Below are 20,273 nucleotides of genomic sequence, written 5' to 3'. Positions count from 1 at the left end.
TGAGATAATTTATTTTCGGCTATTAGATAGAAAACAGTAAATTAAAAGGGAATGAATATGGCATCTAATGCTAGTACAACGTTGAGTGGATTATATTCAGTAGTCTGCCTAAATTTTTTATACTATATATAATATAATTTATCCTAAAGATTTCATTTCAATTGGAATTTGGCTATTCACCATCTACGAGGATCCCCGCTGACGCAAGCATCTGCGGCTGGCTTTGATCCCCACTAACTCAAGCATCTGTGGCTGGCTGGTTAAAGCGTCCAACTCATAATTGGCGAATGGGTAGGTACAATTCCTAAAGGACGCTAATGGCTTGCCCTATTGAATTTAATTTAAATTACTATGATGCCCTATTGAGTGTTTTGGAATTTTTTTATGAGGTTTTGGAGTTGGGTTTGTTTTAAAAAATTAATGGTAGTTTTGTAATTTAAAAGAAGTTAAAAGCCTTTTTGTTTTGTTGTAAATATGTTTTGGGTGTGTTTCTAAAGTCCATTTCATATAGGGTTTCGTTTATAATTTGGGCTCCTATATTGGGTATAATAGTGAATCTCCCAAAAATTAAACTCCCCGCCCCTTCAGTGCCATATCTTTAGGTGGGTGGGGGGAGGAGGTGATCTGCCCCTCCTCCCCTCCCCTCATATTCCTCCTTCCTCTTGAATCACACTTTTCTCCTTCTCCCCCTATTTTACAATCTGGTCGGATGAAGACCATGGGCATGATTTCCCACATCACCACCATCTTTACCCTGTGAGTCTTGCTCCATACCGACTCAAAATCCATGGCTCATCCAGATTCATTCACCTCTCCTTTGATCTGGCCTCATCCTTGGTTTGTAGCTGCAAATTTCAAACGCGTTTTGGCATTTTTTATTGGAAGGTGTGTAGAGCTCTAGCTCGGGTGCTTGCACCACCTCCTTCCAGGTTCTTGGTTCTTTTCTCCTGTTTCTGGAATGAGTTTTCTCATTCTTTCTTTGCTAGCTGTTGTCTTTTGGATGTATTGATTGGGTTAATTTTGGTTATGTTTGGTGAATCTCGAGTAGGCTATATTTGAGGGATATTTGGCTTGGTTTTCTGACCTATGGGTGTTTGGTTCTTCATGTTGGTGATTGGTGGTTTGTCCATCTACAATTTTGGAGTTTCTCTTTGCTAGTGGCGGATTGGAATTTCTCTTTGGTAATGACAGCTAACTTTCATGTGCTTGATTTTATGTATTTTATGGTTAATGTGGGCTTCATGCTGAATGTGGGCTTTATGCCGAATGTGGCCATAATGCCTCTTTGTGGGCTATATGCCTTTATGTTGGCTTTTGCCATTTTAGGTTTTTTTGCTCGGTAACATGATCTTCATGATATACTGTAATAGTTTTAGCTAGATTTGTTCCTATTTGTTTCCTATTGATTTTTTGGCAGATGTTTTTGCTCGTCTTTATTTGTATTGTTCTCTGCCCTTTTGAGGGATTGCAATGAATTGGAACTTCGACCACAAAAAAAAAAAGACCTCCAATAACCCACTGTATCGTAATTATATCCACTCTTCTAAATTCTAAAATTAAAATTTGATAGAGATGAAATTGGATATTTTCTCTCTTTGGACTAGGCAAGAATCTGTCGAGATATCCGAATAATGGGTGGTGCATTTTTTTTGCATTTCGCTTCACCTGATTCATTAAGATAAGAATTTTTATCCATTTTACCCCTTGAACTATTAACCTTTTCGAACTTACCCCCTTTGATTATTTAATCTACCAATTTATTCTTTGAACTCATTTAAAATAGCCAATATAGCAGTTGCGGTTAGTTTTTTGAGAATTTCATCCATATTTTCATCTAAACAAGCATGTGAGGGGCACATGCTTTGTTTGTTGAGGACATTATGGTCCTTCGGAAGTGGGCGGCATTCCTTCCTGTCATTTTTGCCAAATCGCGTTAGGCCACCTCTAGCACAGGAGCCCTGCCAGGGCAACAGGCCCCCCGAGAGCCCAATCCACCCTCCAGAGCTACCAATCCAGCCCGGGCAAGCCCAAGGGCAGATCTTGCCTAGGCTATTGCCATCGGGCTGCTGATGTCAGCGTTTGATTTTCAAATTTTTTTTGCTGTTGGCGCATGGAATACATGCGCTAACAGTAAAAAAATTTGAAAATCAGCCATTGACGTCAACGCTGACTCACCAGCCCACATAGCCCAACGGTTATAAGCCACGTGGCTTCTCCTGGAGCCTCCGATAAAAAAATCTTGCCCAATCCAATGGCTGTCCAATTTTTAGCTTAAAAAAATTGAAAAAAATTATGGAAATTTTTTCTATAAATACCTACCAATATTATTCACTTTTCACACCAAATCTTCATACAAATTCATCTCATTCCAATATTTTTCACTTTCCACACCAAATTTTATACTACAAAATTTCATTTGTGCAAAAATACAAATGACCTCTTCCATCGAAGCTGGAAGGTCGTGGACAAACATTCGAAGAGGTCAAAATCTTGGCGACGAGGTAAATAAAAAAAATTGCCGTTTTATTCAATTTAATGTAATTATATATATATATTTCTTGCATTTCCAATTTCCTTTATAAAAAAAAATAGATTATTCAAGGGAAAACAAAAAAGAGGAAAACCATTAGACATGGCTCCTCAAGTGAACAATGCCCGCAGTCGGTTCCAGCGGTGCGTTTCATGTCGGAAATAATGGCACTATTACGTCCTCCGAAGGAAAATACTCCCCCATGTCGTGATCCGGTGGAACCACTTCCGCCAATGATGGAGTTGTCCTTGTATTCCATTGTGTCGGACTATGAGGACCGAGAATATTTCAATTGTATGATGAGTGAGATGTGAATTTTATAATAAATATGGACACGTGGCAACCGAAAATTTTATCTGAAAAATGTTATCTTAAATTTTAAGTGAGAATTTTATAATAAATAGTGACACGTGACAACCGAAAATATTATCAAAAAAGCTTATCAAAATTAATGGTTTAAGTATAAAAAAAAATAGAAAATAAAGTAAAATGAATAGTATTTGCCCTTGCCCTAGCCTTTTGGGGTGGAACCAAAAAAACAAGGCTGCCACTATTCAAGTGAATAGTAGTAGCCCTTGTCTTACCCTTGCCTTTACCTTAGCCTTTTGGAGTGGAGATGCTCTTAGAGCATCACCAGTGCGTAACCCAAACCGGGGGAAAGGCACACCTGGCGAGCCCAAGCGCCCTCTAGCGTGAGAGAAGAAGCCCGGGCAAGAGCTGGGTCCCACTAGCTCGGGCAGGCCCAAGGGCTGTGACGTCAGCGCTGACGTCACAGCACGATAATTCAATTATTTTTTACCGTTGGCGCATGAATTACACGCGCCAACGATAAAAAAATTCGTGCTGACGTCAGCCCTGACAAAATCCAACGGGCATGTGCCACGTGTCGCAAGAGGGATGCTCCGATCTTTTTTTCCATAAATCTGATGGTCCTCGTTTTTTTGGCTAAAAAAATTGCAAAAAAAATCGAAAAAATTCTGAAATTGTTTTTTAAAAAATACCAAAAGATTTTGTATTTTTTCCCTATAAATACCTAACTATTTTATTTACTTTCCACACCAAATCTTCATACAAATTCATCTCATTCCAATATTTTTCACTTTCCACACCAAATTTTCTACTACAAAATTCTATTTGTGCAAAAATACAAATGGCCTCTTCCATTGAAGCTAGAGGGTCATGGACAAACGTTCGAAGAAGTCAAAATCTTGGCAACGAGGTAAATAAAAAAAATTTACTGTTTTATTCAATTTAATGTAATTATATATATATATTTCTTGCATTTCCAGTTTCCTTTTTTTTTTAAATAGATTATTCAAGGGAAAACAAAAAAGAGGAAAACCATTACAAATGGCTCCTCAAGTGAATAATGCCCGCAGTCAGTTCCAGTGGTGCGTTTCGTCTCAGAAATAATGGCACTATTACGTCCTCCGAAGGAAAATACTCCCCCACGTCCTGATCCGGTGGAACCGCCTCCGCCAATGATGGAGTTGTCCTTGTATTCCATTGTGTCGGACTATGAGGACCAAGAATATTTCAATTGTATGATGAGTGAGTAGGTATTTCAATTGTATGATGAGTGAGATGTGAATTTTATAATAAATATGGATACATGGCAACCGAAAATTTAATCCGAAAATTTTATTTGAAAATTTAATTCGAAAAATGTTATCTTAAATTTTAAGTGAAAATTTTATAATAAATAGTGACACGTGACAACCGAAAATATAATCTAAAAAGCTTATCAAAATTAATAGTTTAAGTATAAAAAAATAGAAAATAAATTAAAATGAATAGTATTTGCCCTTGACCTAGCCTTTTGGGGTGAAACCAAAAAAAGCAAGGCTGTCACTATTCAAGTGAATAGTAGCAGCCCTTACCTTGCCCTTGCCCTTGCCTTAGCCTTATGGGGTGGACATGCTCTTAGGGCTGGAATTTTTGGGGCTAAGAGATTAGTTTTGAAAGATTTGCAGGTCAGGGGGAGTTGGGGGTTGCAAGCATACAATTTAGAGACTTTGATGATGATGTTGACGAATTAATGGCTCCATCTCTACCACTGGAAGAGTTGTTGAGGCTAGATGCTAAAATCAGTGGTGATGAAGATTACAAGAGAGATCAAATATTGAATATCCTTGCTGCCTATCATGCCAAGTGCTCAGATTTAGTTGGAGATCCCTTTCGAAAGAACCTGTGGGTGTTCCAATTGCTCCCACGGTCTAGCATGGAGAAAGAATATGATGAGGTAGATCGAGGAGATTGGTGACAATAAAAGCAGGGAGACAAATGAAGGAGATGAAGGAGAAACAATTATTGTTGCCTTGGAGAGATGGTTGCATATAGCCGCACGGCTATACTATTGATAAAAAATAATTAAAAAAAGGACCCCATTAACGCCAGGCGGCTATACTCTTTTTATATAAAATAAAAGCTATATATATATTTTTTTCCAAAGGGACCCGCCTAGCGCTTAGCGGGTGTGTTGTGAAAAGAGTATAGCCGGCGGCTATACTGTATAAATAGAATTTTACAAACCTATAGCCGCACGGCTATACTCCAGAAATAGAATTGCTTGCAGGAATAAGGTACCGAGCTAATATAATAGCTCCACTGAACTAGATGGTTGGACCTGTTAAGGAACTGTGTTCAATTTTGTTATCATATCTGTTTAATCTATTCTTGTATATTCCTATTGCTTGTATATCATGCTATATACTTCAGGAATGGGGAGCACATATTGCCTAGTTCATTTGTCAATCTGCTTAATTCGGGTAAAGAAAATTTATTTTTCCCTTTGGACTTTGTTCTTCTCCCCTGTTCAATCCACATTTAGCGTTGTGGCGCCTATAGTTATGGGAACTTTGATTTTCCAGGCCTCTTTAGCAATCACGGCCCTTGTACTTTATTGGAACAAAGAAATTTTTTTCGAAAATGGGTCTAGCTTGCCACATTGGAAAAATTCACAGTGAGGTAATGAGTCATTACTCTGTGATCATTGCTGACCGAGTTTTGAGAAATTTGTCTTCCCTTTTCATATGTTTTCTTGGATGAAGGCATCTGTTGAGCACAATGGATGGGAACTGAAGCAATACATTGAGGAGCTTTACTGGGGATCCGGTAAGCATGTGATGCTGCTGGGGCACAGCGAGGGCGGCGTTCTGCATTGTCAATCTACTGGTGTGATTTGAAAGACAAAGTTGCTGGTTTAGCACTGTTACAGAGCCCCTATGGTGGCACTCCCTTAGCTTCTGATATTCTTCGCGAAGGCCAGATTGCAGATAAAGAAACCCGCAGGATCATGGAATTTTTGATATGCAAGCTAATGAAGGTAATATCACCAATACCTGAGCTTGTTGAAAGTCCTTTGTGTATATACAGTATACTAAACAAGTGGAGAATTACAAGTTGTATTTGGAAACATCCCAATTCATATTTGCATTGTATTGTGACATTTGGGCACTGGAGGATCTTACTTATGAGAAGCGAAAGTTCATCATGAAGCACAAGCTGCCATGTGAGCAAAATCCTCTGGTCCACTTCCACTCTGAGGCAAGCGTAGCCCCTTGTCAAGCGTATAGCCACGCGGCTATACTATTTATTAACATAAAAAAATAATTTTTAAAAAGAAATTTATTTATTTTTTTTAAAAAAAGACCACAGTAAAGCCGAGCGGCTATACTGTGAGGGCTATACTGTGAGTATAGCCGCGTGGCTATACTATTTATTAAAAAAGAATTTGGAGCGGACAACCACTAGGTGCGTGTTTTGTGAAAAGCGTAAAGCCGCGCGGCTATACATAGAATTTTTTTAATACTATAGCCGCACGGCTATACCCATTGAATAGCATAATCTGATTTTCTCTTGTTTAATTACTTTGATTAGTAGTTATATTTTAATTATTATTTACTTAGTGAATAATTTGTATTTAAATATTTAAATATATTTTATTTTTATTCAATAATATGTGACTATTCTGCGAATAATACTTGAAATTTGTGTGTATTATTATAAATTTTATATTTAAAAAAAAGTGTTTTGTGAAAAGCGTATAGCCGCTCGGCTATACTCTATGAATTGAATTGCATTTTTCCACTGTATAGCCACGTGGCTCTACCTCATAAATAGAATTTTTCAATAGTATAACTGCGCAGCTATACGGTATAAATAAATAAAAATTTTTAAAGTAGAGCCGTGCGGTAGTACCCACTCAATAGCATAATTTGCATTTCTCTTCTTCAGTTACTTTAATTAGTAGTTATGTTTTAATTATTATTTACTTAGTAAGTAATTAGTATTTTAATATATTTTTTATTTTTTAATTCAATAATATGCGAGTATTTTGTGTGTATTATTGAAAATTTTGTAACAAACAAGTGTATTAAACATGAAAAATACGTACATACGTGTACAATATGAGTATTAAATGTGAAAATGCTAAATTCTTTATACGGGTAATAACTGTGAAAAGTAAAAACTCGAAAGGAGACAATAGAAATACAGGTAATTGCCTAATAGTAATGGATAATGCTCTAAACTCTTATCGATAAACAAAAATCAGGGAAAAACAACCCAAAAAAAAAAACAGTATCTATGTAAAGCCTATAGCCGTGCGGCTATACTATTGATAAAACAGAATTTAAAAAAGACCCCAGGCCAGCCGCCCGGCTATACTCGTTTTATATAAAAATAATAATAATTCGGAGTATGGCCGGGCGGCTATACTATTTGTAAAAATAAAAATAAAGGGCCCGCCTATTTTGTGAAAACAGTATAGCCGTGGGGCTATACCTATTGAATACTCTGAATTTCTCTTTTTTAATCACTATAATTAGTAGTTCTAGTGACTGCATTCCATACCTGCAAAACATTGAAAAATCATTACTAACATTGAACTTGAACCTGCAAAATCACTTTAGAATTAGTTAAGTCATAGATCAAACCTTAATGACCCTATCCTCCCCACAATCACTTTAGAAAGCAAGATAATTAACACTACCAGCATGAGCCTCGATCTGAAAACAAGAGGACAACTACACAGCTGTATGTTGGGATAGGAGTATATGCTAAAATATGAAAACTATGAGAGAATATTTGTTTGTGTGAATTTTCTGTGTATTCTTCTCCTTGTAAGAGGTTATATTTATAATACAACGAAACCTGAATGGGCAAGTAAATAATAAATTCCTAAATCTATTTGCAGTAGGAAATCAGGAATTAAAGTAAATCAATTACAATTATAATAGGAATTCACAAGTCACGCCAACACTCCCCCTCACGTTGGTGCATAGATGTCGCCAATGCCCAACTGATCTAGTGAATTGTGGAATGCTTTACTGGAAATCGCCTTTGTCAAAATATCCGCCAATTGATCCTCGGATTTCACAAAAGGAAACTGAAACACTTTAGCCTCAAGCTTTTGTTTGATAAAGTGTCGATCCACCTCAACATGTTTAGTACGATCATGCTGAACCGGATTCTGTGCAATGGTTATAGCAGCCTTGTTGTCACAAAAGAGATTCATTGTGGATGTAGGTTTATACCCAAGTTCAGTAAGCAACTTTCTTAACCAAAGAAGTTCACAAATCCCTTTAGTCATGCCTCTAAACTCGGCTTCTGCACTGGATAAAGCTACTACATTCTGTTTCTTGCTTCTCCATGTCACCAAATTACCTCCCACGAATGTGAAGTAACCCGATGTAGATTTTCTATCTGTTACATTACCTGCCCAATCTGCATCTGAATAACCATCAATATTTAGATGACCATGCTTTGAGAACATAAGTCCTTTTCCAGGTGCAGACTTCAAATATCTAAGTATCCGAAGAACTGCATTCATATGGTCTTCACTTGGAGAGTGCATAAATTGACTGACAACGCTCACCGCATAAGCAATGTCTGGTCGAGTATGTGACAAATAGATCAATCTTCCCACTAACCTTTGGTATCTTTCTTTGTTAGTTGGAACTTGATCCGGATATTCTCCAAGATGATGATTCTGAACAATAAGAGTGTCCGCAGGTTTACAATCTAGCATTCCTGTGTCTGTCAACAAGTCTAAGACATATTTCCTTTGAGAGAGAAATATGCCTTGCTGCGATCGAGCCACCTCAATTCCCAAGAAATACTTGAGTCTACATAGATCCTTCATCTCAAACTCCGTAGCCAGATAGTCTTGTAGCTGTGATATTTCCTGTTTATCATTCCCAGTAATAATCATATCATCAACATAGATTATTAATGCTGTTACCTTCCCTTTTCGATGTTTCAAGAACAGAGTATGATCTGAATTGCACTGTTTGAAACCATTGTTCTTCATTGCCATGGTGAACCATCCAAACCATGCACGTGGTGACTGTTTCAATCCATACAATGCTTTTCGTAACCTGCAAACTGTTCCAGTCTGAGTAGTATTAGATCCAGAAGGAATGTCTATGTACACCTCCTCCGTGAGTTCTCCATGTAGAAAAGCATTCTTTACATCAAACTGGTGTAGTGGCCAATCCAAATTAGCTGCAAGGGACAATAAGACTCTGACGGTGTTTAACTTTGCAACTGGAGCAAAGGTTTCTTCATAGTCTATACCATAGGTCTGTGTGTACCCTTTTGCCACAAGTCTTGCCTTGTATCGCTCGATAGATCCATCTGCATTGTGTTTTATAGTAAACACCCATCTACATCTGATAGTCTTTTTTCCTCGGGGTATAGTCTCCAATGTCCAAGTCTGATTTTTCTCAAGGGCTTTCATCTCCTCTTTTATAGCTTGGACCCACTTAGGATCTTTCAATGCTTCAGAGACCTTGGTTGGAATATGGATAGCAGACAACTGATGCACAAAAGCCTTGAGTGGTTCAGACAGCTTCTCAGTGGATACATGATTTGCAATTGGATACTTGGATGTCTTGCCAATATCAGGTGAATAACGATTTGGTGGCTTCCCACGATTTTGCCTGAAAGGTAATTGATATTCAATAGTTTTATCATCTAAATGGACAAGTGTAGTAGGAGTAGTTACCTCAAGGATATTCTCAGGAGATTGGTCTGTTGGTATTGTTGAGTTAGAGGGGGGTCTTCATCTTGTTGTTCTGTATTGTCTGTAGGTGTGAGACTCGGATCAGAAATATCTTCGCATGGATCAGATGGGTCAGGCAATTGATCGCTATGAATAGGCGATTGGTCGCTTTTCGACAGAGAGTAATCTCGTGCTCCAGACTCGGAATGATCAATCATTTCTGTACAAAGGAGAATTTCTTTATTTTCCAAGTTGCTCCAATTCTGCTCTTCACTTCGTATCTCCCCCTGAAGTGTAGAATTGGATGATGGGTCATGGAAGAACATCTCAGATTCCAGAAAGGTCACATCCAAAGTGACATAGGTTCTTTGGGTAGGAGGGTGATAACAGCGGTAGCCTTTCTGATGAGTGGCATAACCCATAAAAACACAACGAAGCACACATGGATCAAGTTTGCTACGTTGATTTTTGTGGAGATGAACGAAAGCCACACATCCAAATATTCGGGGTGTGAGTACCAAAACAGAAGGCAGAGGTCTGTGTTGTGCAAGCACCTGTAAGGGAGTTTTAAAGGCTAGTACACCAGAAGGCATGCGGTTGATCAGATAAACTGTGGTGACAATAGCATCATCCCAGTGATGGCGAGGAACATGAGCGCCAATCAGAAGTGCTCGGGCGGTTTCAAGAAGATGTCGATTCTTTCATTCAGCAACACCATTTTATTGTGGTGTCTGAGGACAAGTCGTCTCATGGATAATTCCATGTTGTTGGAAGTAAGTCTGAAAGTCATGATTGACAAATTCTCCACCATTGTCTAAGCGAAGAATCTGGATTTGAGCATTAAACTGAGTTTTTTTTCTGTTTTTGGAAGGATTGAACACAGGAAAACACTTCGTTTTTATTCTTCAGCAAATAAAGCCATGTCATCCGTCTACAATCATCGATGAATGTGACAAACCATCGAACACCAAAAGGAGCAGTGATAGGAGAAGGTCCCCAGACATCAGAGTGAATTAACGTAAATGGAGTAGTACACTTGTTCGTACTCAACGGGTAGGGCACACGGTGACTCTTGGCCAAAATACAAGTATCACATGTGAAGTCAGAGTCCTTGAAACCTGAGAATAAATTTGGTATAAGATGCTTCATATAACTAAAAGACGGATGTCCCAATCGACGGTGCCACAACCAGATTTGCTTTTGTTTGCTATCAAAGGGATGTGTCACGCTGTTAGCCATGCCGGGACTGAAATCATCGACATAATATAGCCCCCCTCTCTTAGTACCACGACCAAGAATCTCCTTAGTGTGAATATCCTGAAGCAAACAAAAACTCGGGTAAATGAGTACACAACAATTCAATTGTTCAGTAAGCTGACTAACTGGCAGAAATTTAGTGGATAAAGATGGAACAAGTAAAGTATTAGACAGTGTGAGAGAGGATGAGAGTGCAACAGTGTCAGCCCCTGTCACAGGATAAATAACACCATTGGCATTTGCAATACAGGTTCGTCGAGATTGTGTAGTATTCAGAAAATCATCAGGATCAAACGTCATATGATCAGTTGCACCGGAATCAATTATCCAGCTCCTGGAATCAATCTTATCGGAAGTATGGAATCCATAACCAGTACCATTACTGGTCATATTGCATTGTCCTCGATCTATAAGAGTAGCCCACCAATTGGGGTAGCCATGCGATTTAAAACAAGTCTCACAAGTGTGTCTCGGATCACCACAATATGCGCAATCTAGTCCATGTGTCGGGGTCGTTAGTCTAGAAGTCATAATCTGTGCAGCGGAAGATGCATAGGATACAGGTTGAGTAGGAATTGGGATCGGAATCTGAGCCTGAGTCGGAGTCGGGGTCGGGGTCGGGGTCGTCAAAAGAGGATCCTGTTTCTGGATCGGGTTCGGGGTCAAAGTCTGCATCTGTAGGAGCGGAGCCATCTGGGCACTCAACTCAACAATGGTTGGTGGAGAATGAGAGAAGGAGTCGGTGGTGCTACCTCCATGAGGGTTGAAAAAATCATCAACCCCCATAGCAACGGCGGGGGTTTGAAACTAGAGTCAGCAATTCCAAGATCGCCGCTCTGATACCATGCTAAAATATGAAAACTATGAGAGAATATTTGTTTGTGGGAATTTTCTGTGTATTCTTCTCCTTGTAGGAGGTCATATTTATAATACAACGAAACCTGAATGGGCAAGTAAATAATAAATTCCTAAATCTATTTGCAGTAGGAAATCAGGAATTAAAGTAAATCAATTACAATTATAATAGGAATTCTTGGTGTGTAAGGAAAGTAAGTCAATATCCACAAGTCACGCCAACAGTATATGTGCTTGATGTGCTTAGAGTATGCTACACTTGCAGCAGGAACTTGATTGATCATAACCAGCTTAAGATTCATTTCCTATTTCTTGATAATACTTTCTTGTGATGAACTAGCAGGTGTCTTCTTCACAATATGAGAATAAAATTAAAGACACTAAACAAACAAGGACACCTATGTTTACCTAAAAGTGTCCCATCCGGGCTCCACATCATGCGGTTGATTGATGCTATATGGTCACTGGCCAAAGATGCCTAAACAGAGATCCTCCTCGCCAGACACCTAGCATGGGGCTGGAAAAACATGGACAATTTTAATAAAACTGGAAGTAGGTATGCTTAAACAGAGTATTACAGATCAGGAGGAAAGTTACTCTTGTTGAGGAGTTATGTCAAGAGGCCGCAGCTCCCTCTCTCTGAAAAATATCAATACAAACTTAAGGATGATTTAGTATTAAGTCTGGCATTGCACAATTGAATGGAAAAGAGATCAGTACATACAGTCTATCAGCAAGTCGAGGAAATAGTGTGCTTCCCCCGGTTAAAATAATGCTGGCCAACACATTCAGACACAAGGGTAAGTACTGACAATAAATTTTTTTTTCTTTCAAGTAAAATGCAGAGTTTGGAAGGTCACTTTCATGGAGTACAGGGTGAAGATGAAGATGGCAGGAACTGACAGCTAGAACTATGCACTCCACTAACCCAGCCTGATTCATTCTTGCAAAACAGGTCCAAGTTAGCGCTTTTGCCTTATAAGAAATCGTAGAGTTCCCAAAGGAATGAGCAAAAATCATTACTAAATCATATACAGTGTTCACACAAGTATTAGAATTTCTAAATACCTCCTATTATGCCACACAGTATCATATTCTACAGAAACAGCTAATCTACATGAATCAAGCAACAACTTGCAAAAGTAATAACCCCTAGCGAACATGAACCACAAAAGGATACTGTAATGTTTCATTCAACAACAAAGAATCATACATCGTATTTGTTTCAAGAATCAAACTAAAACCCCAAAAGTGTGTACTTTGAAACCAGAATATAAGACAAACCCAAATCAGCAGGATGGAAGATCATCTCCGGCACAAGGAACCTTTCACTTGTCAAGTCAAATTCCTGCCCAAAAACAACAAACACCACTCAGAAGTGGAAAACAAACACAACCAGTTACTAAATTAGCTCAAATATATGGGAGAAAGATTACATTGTTGGTAGGCCTTTGTCTTAAAGAGAAGTTTGTAACGCTAATATAGAGACTGCTAAAATATGAAAACTATGAGAGAATATTTGTTTGTGGGAATTTTCTGTGTATTCTTCTCCTTGTAGGAGGTCATATTTATAATACAACGAAACCTGAATGGGCAAGTAAATAATAAATTCCTAAATCTATTTACAGTAGGAAATCAGGAATTAAAGTAAATCAATTACAATTATAATAGGAATTCTTGGTGTGTAAGGAAAGTAAGTCAATATCCACAAGTCACGCCAACACTCCCCCTCACGTTGGTGCATAGATGTCGCCAATGCCCAACTGATCCAGTGAATTGTGGAATGCTTTACTGGAAATCGCCTTTGTCAAAATATCCGCCAATTGATCCTCGGATTTCACAAAAGGAAACTGAAACACTTTAGCCTCAAGCTTCTGTTTGATGAAGTGTCGATCTACCTCAACATGTTTAGTACGATCATGCTGAACCGGATTCTGTGCAATGGCTATAGCAGCCTTGTTGTCACAAAAAAGATTCATTGTGGATGTAGGTTTATACCCGAGTTCAATAAGCAACTTTCTTAACCAAAGAAGTTCACAAATCCCTTTAGTCATGCCTCTGAACTCGGCTTCTGCATTGGATAAAGCTACTACATTTTGTTTCTTGCTCCTCCATGTCACCAAATTACCTCCCACGAATGTGAAGTAACCCGATGTGGATTTTCTATCTGTTACATTACCTGCCCAATCTGCATCTGAATAACCATCAATATTTAGATGACCATGCTTTGAGAACATAAGTCCTTTTCCAGGTGCAGACTTCAAATATCTAAGTATCCGAAGAACTGCATTCATGTGGTCTTCACTTGGAGAGTGCATAAATTGACTGACAACGCTCACCGCATAAGCAATGTCTGGTCGAGTATGTGACAAATAGATCAATCTTCCCACTAACCTTTGGTATCTTTCTTTGTTAGTTGGAACTTGATCCGGATATTCTCCAAGATGATGATTCTGAACAATAGGAGTGTCCGCAGGTTTACAATCTAGCATTCCTGTGTCTGTCAACAAGTCTAAGACATATTTCCTTTGAGAGAGAAATATGCCTTGCTGCGATCGAGCCACCTCAATTCCCAAGAAATACTTGAGTCCACCTAGATCCTTCATCTCAAACTCCGTAGCCAGATAGTCTTATAGCTGTGATATTTCCTGTTTATCATTCCCAGTAATAATCATATCATCAACATAGATTATTAATGCTGTTACCTTCCCTTTTTGATGTTTCAAGAACAGAGTATGATCTGAGTTGCACTGTTTGAAACCATTGTTCTTCATTGCCATGGTGAACCGTCCAAACCATGCACGTGGTGACTGTTTCAATCCATACAATGCTTTTCGTAACCTACAAACTGTTCCAGTCTGAGTAGTATTATATCCAGGAGGAATATCCATGTACACCTCCTCTGTGAGTTCACCATGTAGAAAAGCATTCTTTACATCAAACTGGTGTAGTGGCCAATCCAAATTAGCTGCAAGGGACAATAAGACTCTGACGGTGTTTAACTTTGCAACTGGTGCAAAAGTTTCTTCATAGTCTATACCATAGGTCTGTGTGTACCCTTTTGCTACAAGTCTTGCCTTGTATCGCTCGATAGATCCATCTGCATTGTGTTTTATAGTAAACACCCATCTACATCCGATAGTCTTTTTTCCTCGTGGTATAGTCTCTAATGTCCAAGTCTGATTTTTCTCAAGAGCTTTCATCTCCTCTTTTATAGCTTGGACCCACTTAGGATCTTTCAATGCTTCAGAGACCTTGGTTGGAATATGGATAGCAGACAACTGATGCACAAAAGCCTTGAGTGGTTCAGACAGCTTCTCAGTGGATACATGATTTGCAATTGGATACTTGGATGTCTTGCCAATATCCGGTGAATAACGGTTTGGTGGCTTCCCACGATTTTGCCTGAAAGGTAATTGATATCCAATAGTTTTATCATCTAAATGCACAAGTCTAGTAGGAGTAGTTACCTCAAGGATATTCTCAGGAGATTGGTCTGTTGGTACTGTTGAGTTAGAAGGGGGGTCTTCATCTTGTTGTTCTGTATTGTCTGTAGGTGTGGGACTCATATCAGAAATATCTTCGCATGGATCAGGTGGGTCAGGCAATTGATCGCTATGAATGGGCGATTGGTCACTTTTCAACAGAGAGTAATCTCGTGCTCCAGACTCGGGATGATCAATCATTTCTGTACATGGGAGAATTTCTTTGTTTGCCAAGTTGCTCCAATTCTGTTCTTCACTTCGTATCTCCCCCTGAAGCGCAGAATTGGATGATGGGTCATGAAAGAACAGCTCAGATTCCAGAAAAGTCACATCCAAAGTGACATAGGTTCGTTGGGTAGGAGGGTGATAACAGCGGTAACCTTTCTGATGAGTGGCATAACCCACAAAAACACAACGAAGCGCACAGGGATCAAGTTTGCTACGTTGATTTTTGTGGAGATGAACGAAAGCCACGCATCCAAAGATTCGGGGTGTGAGTACCAAAACAGAGGGTAGATGTCTGTGTTGCGCAAGCACCTGTAAAGGAGTTTTAAAGGTCAATACACCAGAAGGCATGCGGTTGATCAGGTGAACTGCAGTGACAATAGCATCATCCCAGTGATGGCGAGGAACATGAGCGCCAATCAGAAGTGCTCGGGCGGTTTCAAGAAGATGTCGATTCTTTCATTCAGCAACACCATTTTGTTGCGGTGTCTGAGGACAAGTCGTCTCATGGATAATTCCATGTTGTTGGAAGTAAGTCTGAAAGTCATGATTGACAAATTCTCCACCATTGTCGGAGCGAAGAATCTGGATTTGAGCATTAAATTGAGTTTTCATCTGTTTGTGGAAGGACTGAAAACGGGAAAACACCTCGTTTTTATTCTTCAGCAAATAAAGCCATGTCATCCGTGTACAATCATCGATGAATGTGACAAACCATCGAACACCAGAAGGAGCAGTGATAGGCGAAGGTCCCCAGACATCAGAGTGAATTAATGTAAATGGAGTAGTACACTTGTTCGTACTCAACGGGTAGGGCACACGGTGACTCTTGGCCAAAATACAAGTATCACATGTGAAGTCGGAGTCTTTGAAACCTGAGAATAAATCTGGTATAAGATGCTTCATATAACTAAAAGACGGATGTCCCAATCGACGATGCCACAACCAAATTTGCTTTTGTTTGCTATCAAAGGAATGTGTCACACTGTTAGCCACGCCGGGACTGAAGTCATCGACATAATATAGCCCCCCTCTCTTAGTACCACGACCAAGAATCTCCTTAGTGTGAATATCCTGAAGCAAACAAAAACTCGGATAAATGAGTACACAACAATTCAATTGTTCAGTAAGCTGACTAACTGACAACAATTTAGTGGATAAAGATGGAACAAGTAAAGTATTAGACAGTGTGAGAGAGGATGAGAGTGCAACAGTGCCAGCCCCTGTCACAGGATAAGTAACACCATTGGCATTTGCAATACAGGTTCGTCGAGGTTGTGTAGTATTCAGAAAATCATTAGGATCAAACGTCATATGATCAGTTGCACCAGAATCAATTATCCAGCTCTTGGAATCAATCTTATCGGAAGTATGGAATCCATAACCAGTACCATTACTGGTCATATTGCATTGTCCTCGATCTGTAAGAGTAGCCCACCAATCGGGGTAGCCATGCGATGTAAAACAAGTCTCACAAGTGTGTCTCGGATCACCACAATATGCGCAATTTGGTCCATGTGTCGGGGTCGTTAGTCTAGAAGTCATAAGCTGTGCAGCGGAAGAAGCATAGGATACAGGTTGAGTAGGAATTTGGATCGGAATCTGAGCATGAGTCGGGGCCGGAGTCGGAGTCGAAATCGGAATCGGGGTCTGAATCATAGACAAATTCGAGGTTGGGGTCATCATCGAAGTAGGGGTCGTGGTCGTCTTCAGAGTCGGGGTCAGGGTCGTCATCGTCATAGTCGGGGTCGGGGTCGGGGTCGTCAAAAGAAGATCCTGATTCTGGATCGGGGTCTGAATCATAGACAAATTCGGGGTTGGGGTCATCATCAGAGTGCGGGTCGGGGTCGTCTTCGGAGTCGGGGTCGGGGTCGTCGTCGTCATAGTCGGGGTCGGGGTCGGGGTCGTCAAAAGAGGATCCTGTTTCTGGATCGGGTTCGGGGTCAAAGTCTGCATCTGTAGGGGCGGAGCCATCTGGGCACTCAACTCAACGATGGTTGGTTGAGAATGAGAGAAGGAGTCGGTGGTGCTACCTCCATGAGGGTTGAAAAAATCATCAACCCTCATAGCGGCGGCGGAGTTTTGAAACTAGAGTCAGCAATTCCAAGATCGCCGCTCTGATACCATGCTAAAATATGAAAACTATGAGAGAATATTTGTTTGTGGGAATTTTCTGTGTATTCTTCTCCTTGTAGGAGGTCATATTTATAATACAACGAAACCTGAATGGGCAAGTAAATAATAAATTCCTAAATCTATTTACAGTAGGAAATCAGGAATTAAAGTAAATCAATTACAATTATAATAGGAATTCTTGGTGTGTAAGGAAAGTAAGTCAATATCCACAAGTCACGCCAACAGAGACCACCCAAAAAGGATAAATAAAAATGATGCTGATGGGGGGGTGTTCCCTACGAAATAATTTTGCCAAAATGTTAGTTAATGATCAACACTGAACGGTGGGAGTCGTGTAAATTGAGTAACAACTAATGACCAAAGTATACTTCCACTTTTATAGTGGTCTTTTTTAATAAGCCAAGAAAAAAAACCTAGTAAGAGAATGAAACAGTAATGGCGGTGTCTGAGCGGTGTAACAGTAAAATTGATATTTCATTTAAGGAAAAATATTTTAATCATAATAGTGTTTGGGGAGATATATGAGGTTTTCTCTATGTGGGTGTATTGCTCAGAATATGCACTCTTGATATGCACACACACACACACTCACCAACACTTTTTGAGTTTGCACTCACACTTCTGCTCACTAACACACACGCACTCCGTCTATTTGTAGGAGTGGTTTTGGCTCCTCTACCTTAAGAGACCACAAACATCTATTAGTGGTAATGTAGGTGGAGCATGTGGACTTTATGTAATGGCCAACATAAGGTAGTGCAGCTTTCCCTTTGTCATTTTTTATTACAAAACCTAAGGGAATGAGGGGAAATAAAAGATTATAATCATAACAAAGGCAACCAAATATAGTAAATGTGCATAAGACGGTGACTTGCCAAAAAGAATATCATAAGGTGTTTTTTCCCTTTTAAAATTTGTGGGATGTTATAAAATTAAAGGGAGAAAATGTAGAGAGAAGTGATATGCTAAAGATAAAGCTTCACCATGTTTATTCCTACTTAATCTTTGGTAGAACCACCTATTTATAGGCTTACAAGATAGGAGATTGAATACCATCATTTACAATATACCTATAGGTTACAAGCACTAATTACAAATACTTAGTGCATAGGTTACATAAAATCCAACGGTGGAATATTAAGAGGTATGGTGGTCATCCACCAACTCATGCATTTACAACACTCCCCCTTGGATGTCCACCATACAATGACATAGTTCCCTCATTAAAAACCTTGCTTGGAAAACCCAGTGGGACAAAACCAAATCGAAGGGAAAAAGAGTGAAACTTTCTTCTGAATCATTGATATGGTGTTGGATGAGCTTATATTGCCTCGTTAAAACCTTGCTAGGAAAAACCCAGTGGGACAAAAACCTAGTCGAAGGGAAAAAGAGTACAACGCGCATATGCCTTGAATGTAGTAGAATTGGGATGCTCCCCCTGATTAATATCTCTCCTTCTCTGATTTGAGCAATACAAGCAACATTGTCTTCATACATGATCATCTATCACACTATTCAACCTGCTTTTCACTTTTCAAATGATTGAAATCTTTAGGAGTATCAACAACTAATTTAGTAGTTAGAATATGTTACAACAATATCAAATTTGAATTCAAAATACTCAAACTCTTAGTGTTAACTCTTAATTAAGAATATTGTGGTACTTTATATCCTTCAAGAGGTTGCTTAATCTGATATATCTCAAATATTTCATGAGCTTTGAGGATTTCCATGTACCATATAGTCTTAATAAATATGCATTTAACACATGCTATAAGTTTCGCGTTAAAGTAACAACTGCACTTATAGAAATATGGATGCATTTACGATAAGATGAGATACTAAAACCACATGTCTCTCCCAGGAAACCTTGTGTCATATTAGTGATCTTATTTCACTTCACAAACACCAATTCATAACCTTCATACTTAACATTTGTAATTTGGTGTTTGAGTTATAGGTTCAATATCCAACTCTTCTTATTTAGTGATAAATGGAATTGCCTATTTCCATTTTTGGCCAATCACTTAACTTGTCGACATTCATGAAACGTGATTTAATATAATCATAGCCCTTGATGATTGTAGTAGCTAATAATAAACCAAATGTATCATCGATTTGTGATCCCATAATTCTTATGTGCATGCGCATGCATAATTTATAATCATCTCATTGCTTTGGGGTACCAATGCCTCTTCAGGGGCTTATGTTGTCACTTATGGGACAAACATCTCTTTTACAATGAATTATTTAGAATATGTGGATCATAACCTCCTATAGAGCGTTATTTTTTATAGGGCTTAAATTTTTCAAATAATTTCCATTTCTGAGGAGTTAAATCTTTAGAACCTATATTTCTGTCATGCTTCAGGCATGCATTATATATAGTCATCATGTTAATGGATTGTGATACGAGAATATCAATCCATGTTAGCATATGTACAACTTATATATGCATTATCTTGATGAGACAAAAGTGGATTGATTCAACACTATTTCATGACGTTCTTTAGAAACTGCCATTTCTCCCCCTAACGGCGTGAAAATTGTCTCAAAATTTAGGAAAATAAACTCACAGTCATTATCAAATATGTGACCATTTTAGTAGGCGCATTTAGTAAAACTGGTGAAGTGATTCATAATTAAATGTTGTATAGGCTCACAAATATCCCCTTGAATTAGAGCTCAAAGTCAATTTTTAACTGGGATGATCTTATGACAGCTTTTATTTGTGAGCGTTCTTTGTAATGATATTGTTGGACAAGACAATAATTTGAGT

General features: G+C 38.9%; 1 protein-coding gene across 1 annotated transcript; it reads right to left on the bottom strand.

Moving 5' to 3' along the window:
- LOC109946661 (actin-related protein 6-like) lies at positions 11,844 to 13,126 on the bottom strand. Its single transcript, XM_020555140.1, has 3 exons — positions 12,373 to 13,126; positions 12,246 to 12,287; positions 11,844 to 12,165 (listed from the first exon to the last, which is right to left on the bottom strand). The coding sequence occupies exons 1-3, from the start codon at positions 12,666 to 12,668 to the stop codon at positions 12,102 to 12,104; spliced, it is 402 nt and encodes a 133-aa protein (XP_020410729.1). The 5' UTR covers positions 12,669 to 13,126; the 3' UTR covers positions 11,844 to 12,101.

The sequence above is a fragment of the Prunus persica genome, chromosome G1 (genome assembly GCF_000346465.2).
Source record: "Prunus persica cultivar Lovell chromosome G1, Prunus_persica_NCBIv2, whole genome shotgun sequence".
NCBI classification, from domain to species: domain Eukaryota; kingdom Viridiplantae; phylum Streptophyta; class Magnoliopsida; order Rosales; family Rosaceae; genus Prunus; species Prunus persica.
Note: the sequence above shows the minus strand (reverse complement) of the source record. Positions and strands in the feature narration are given on the sequence as shown.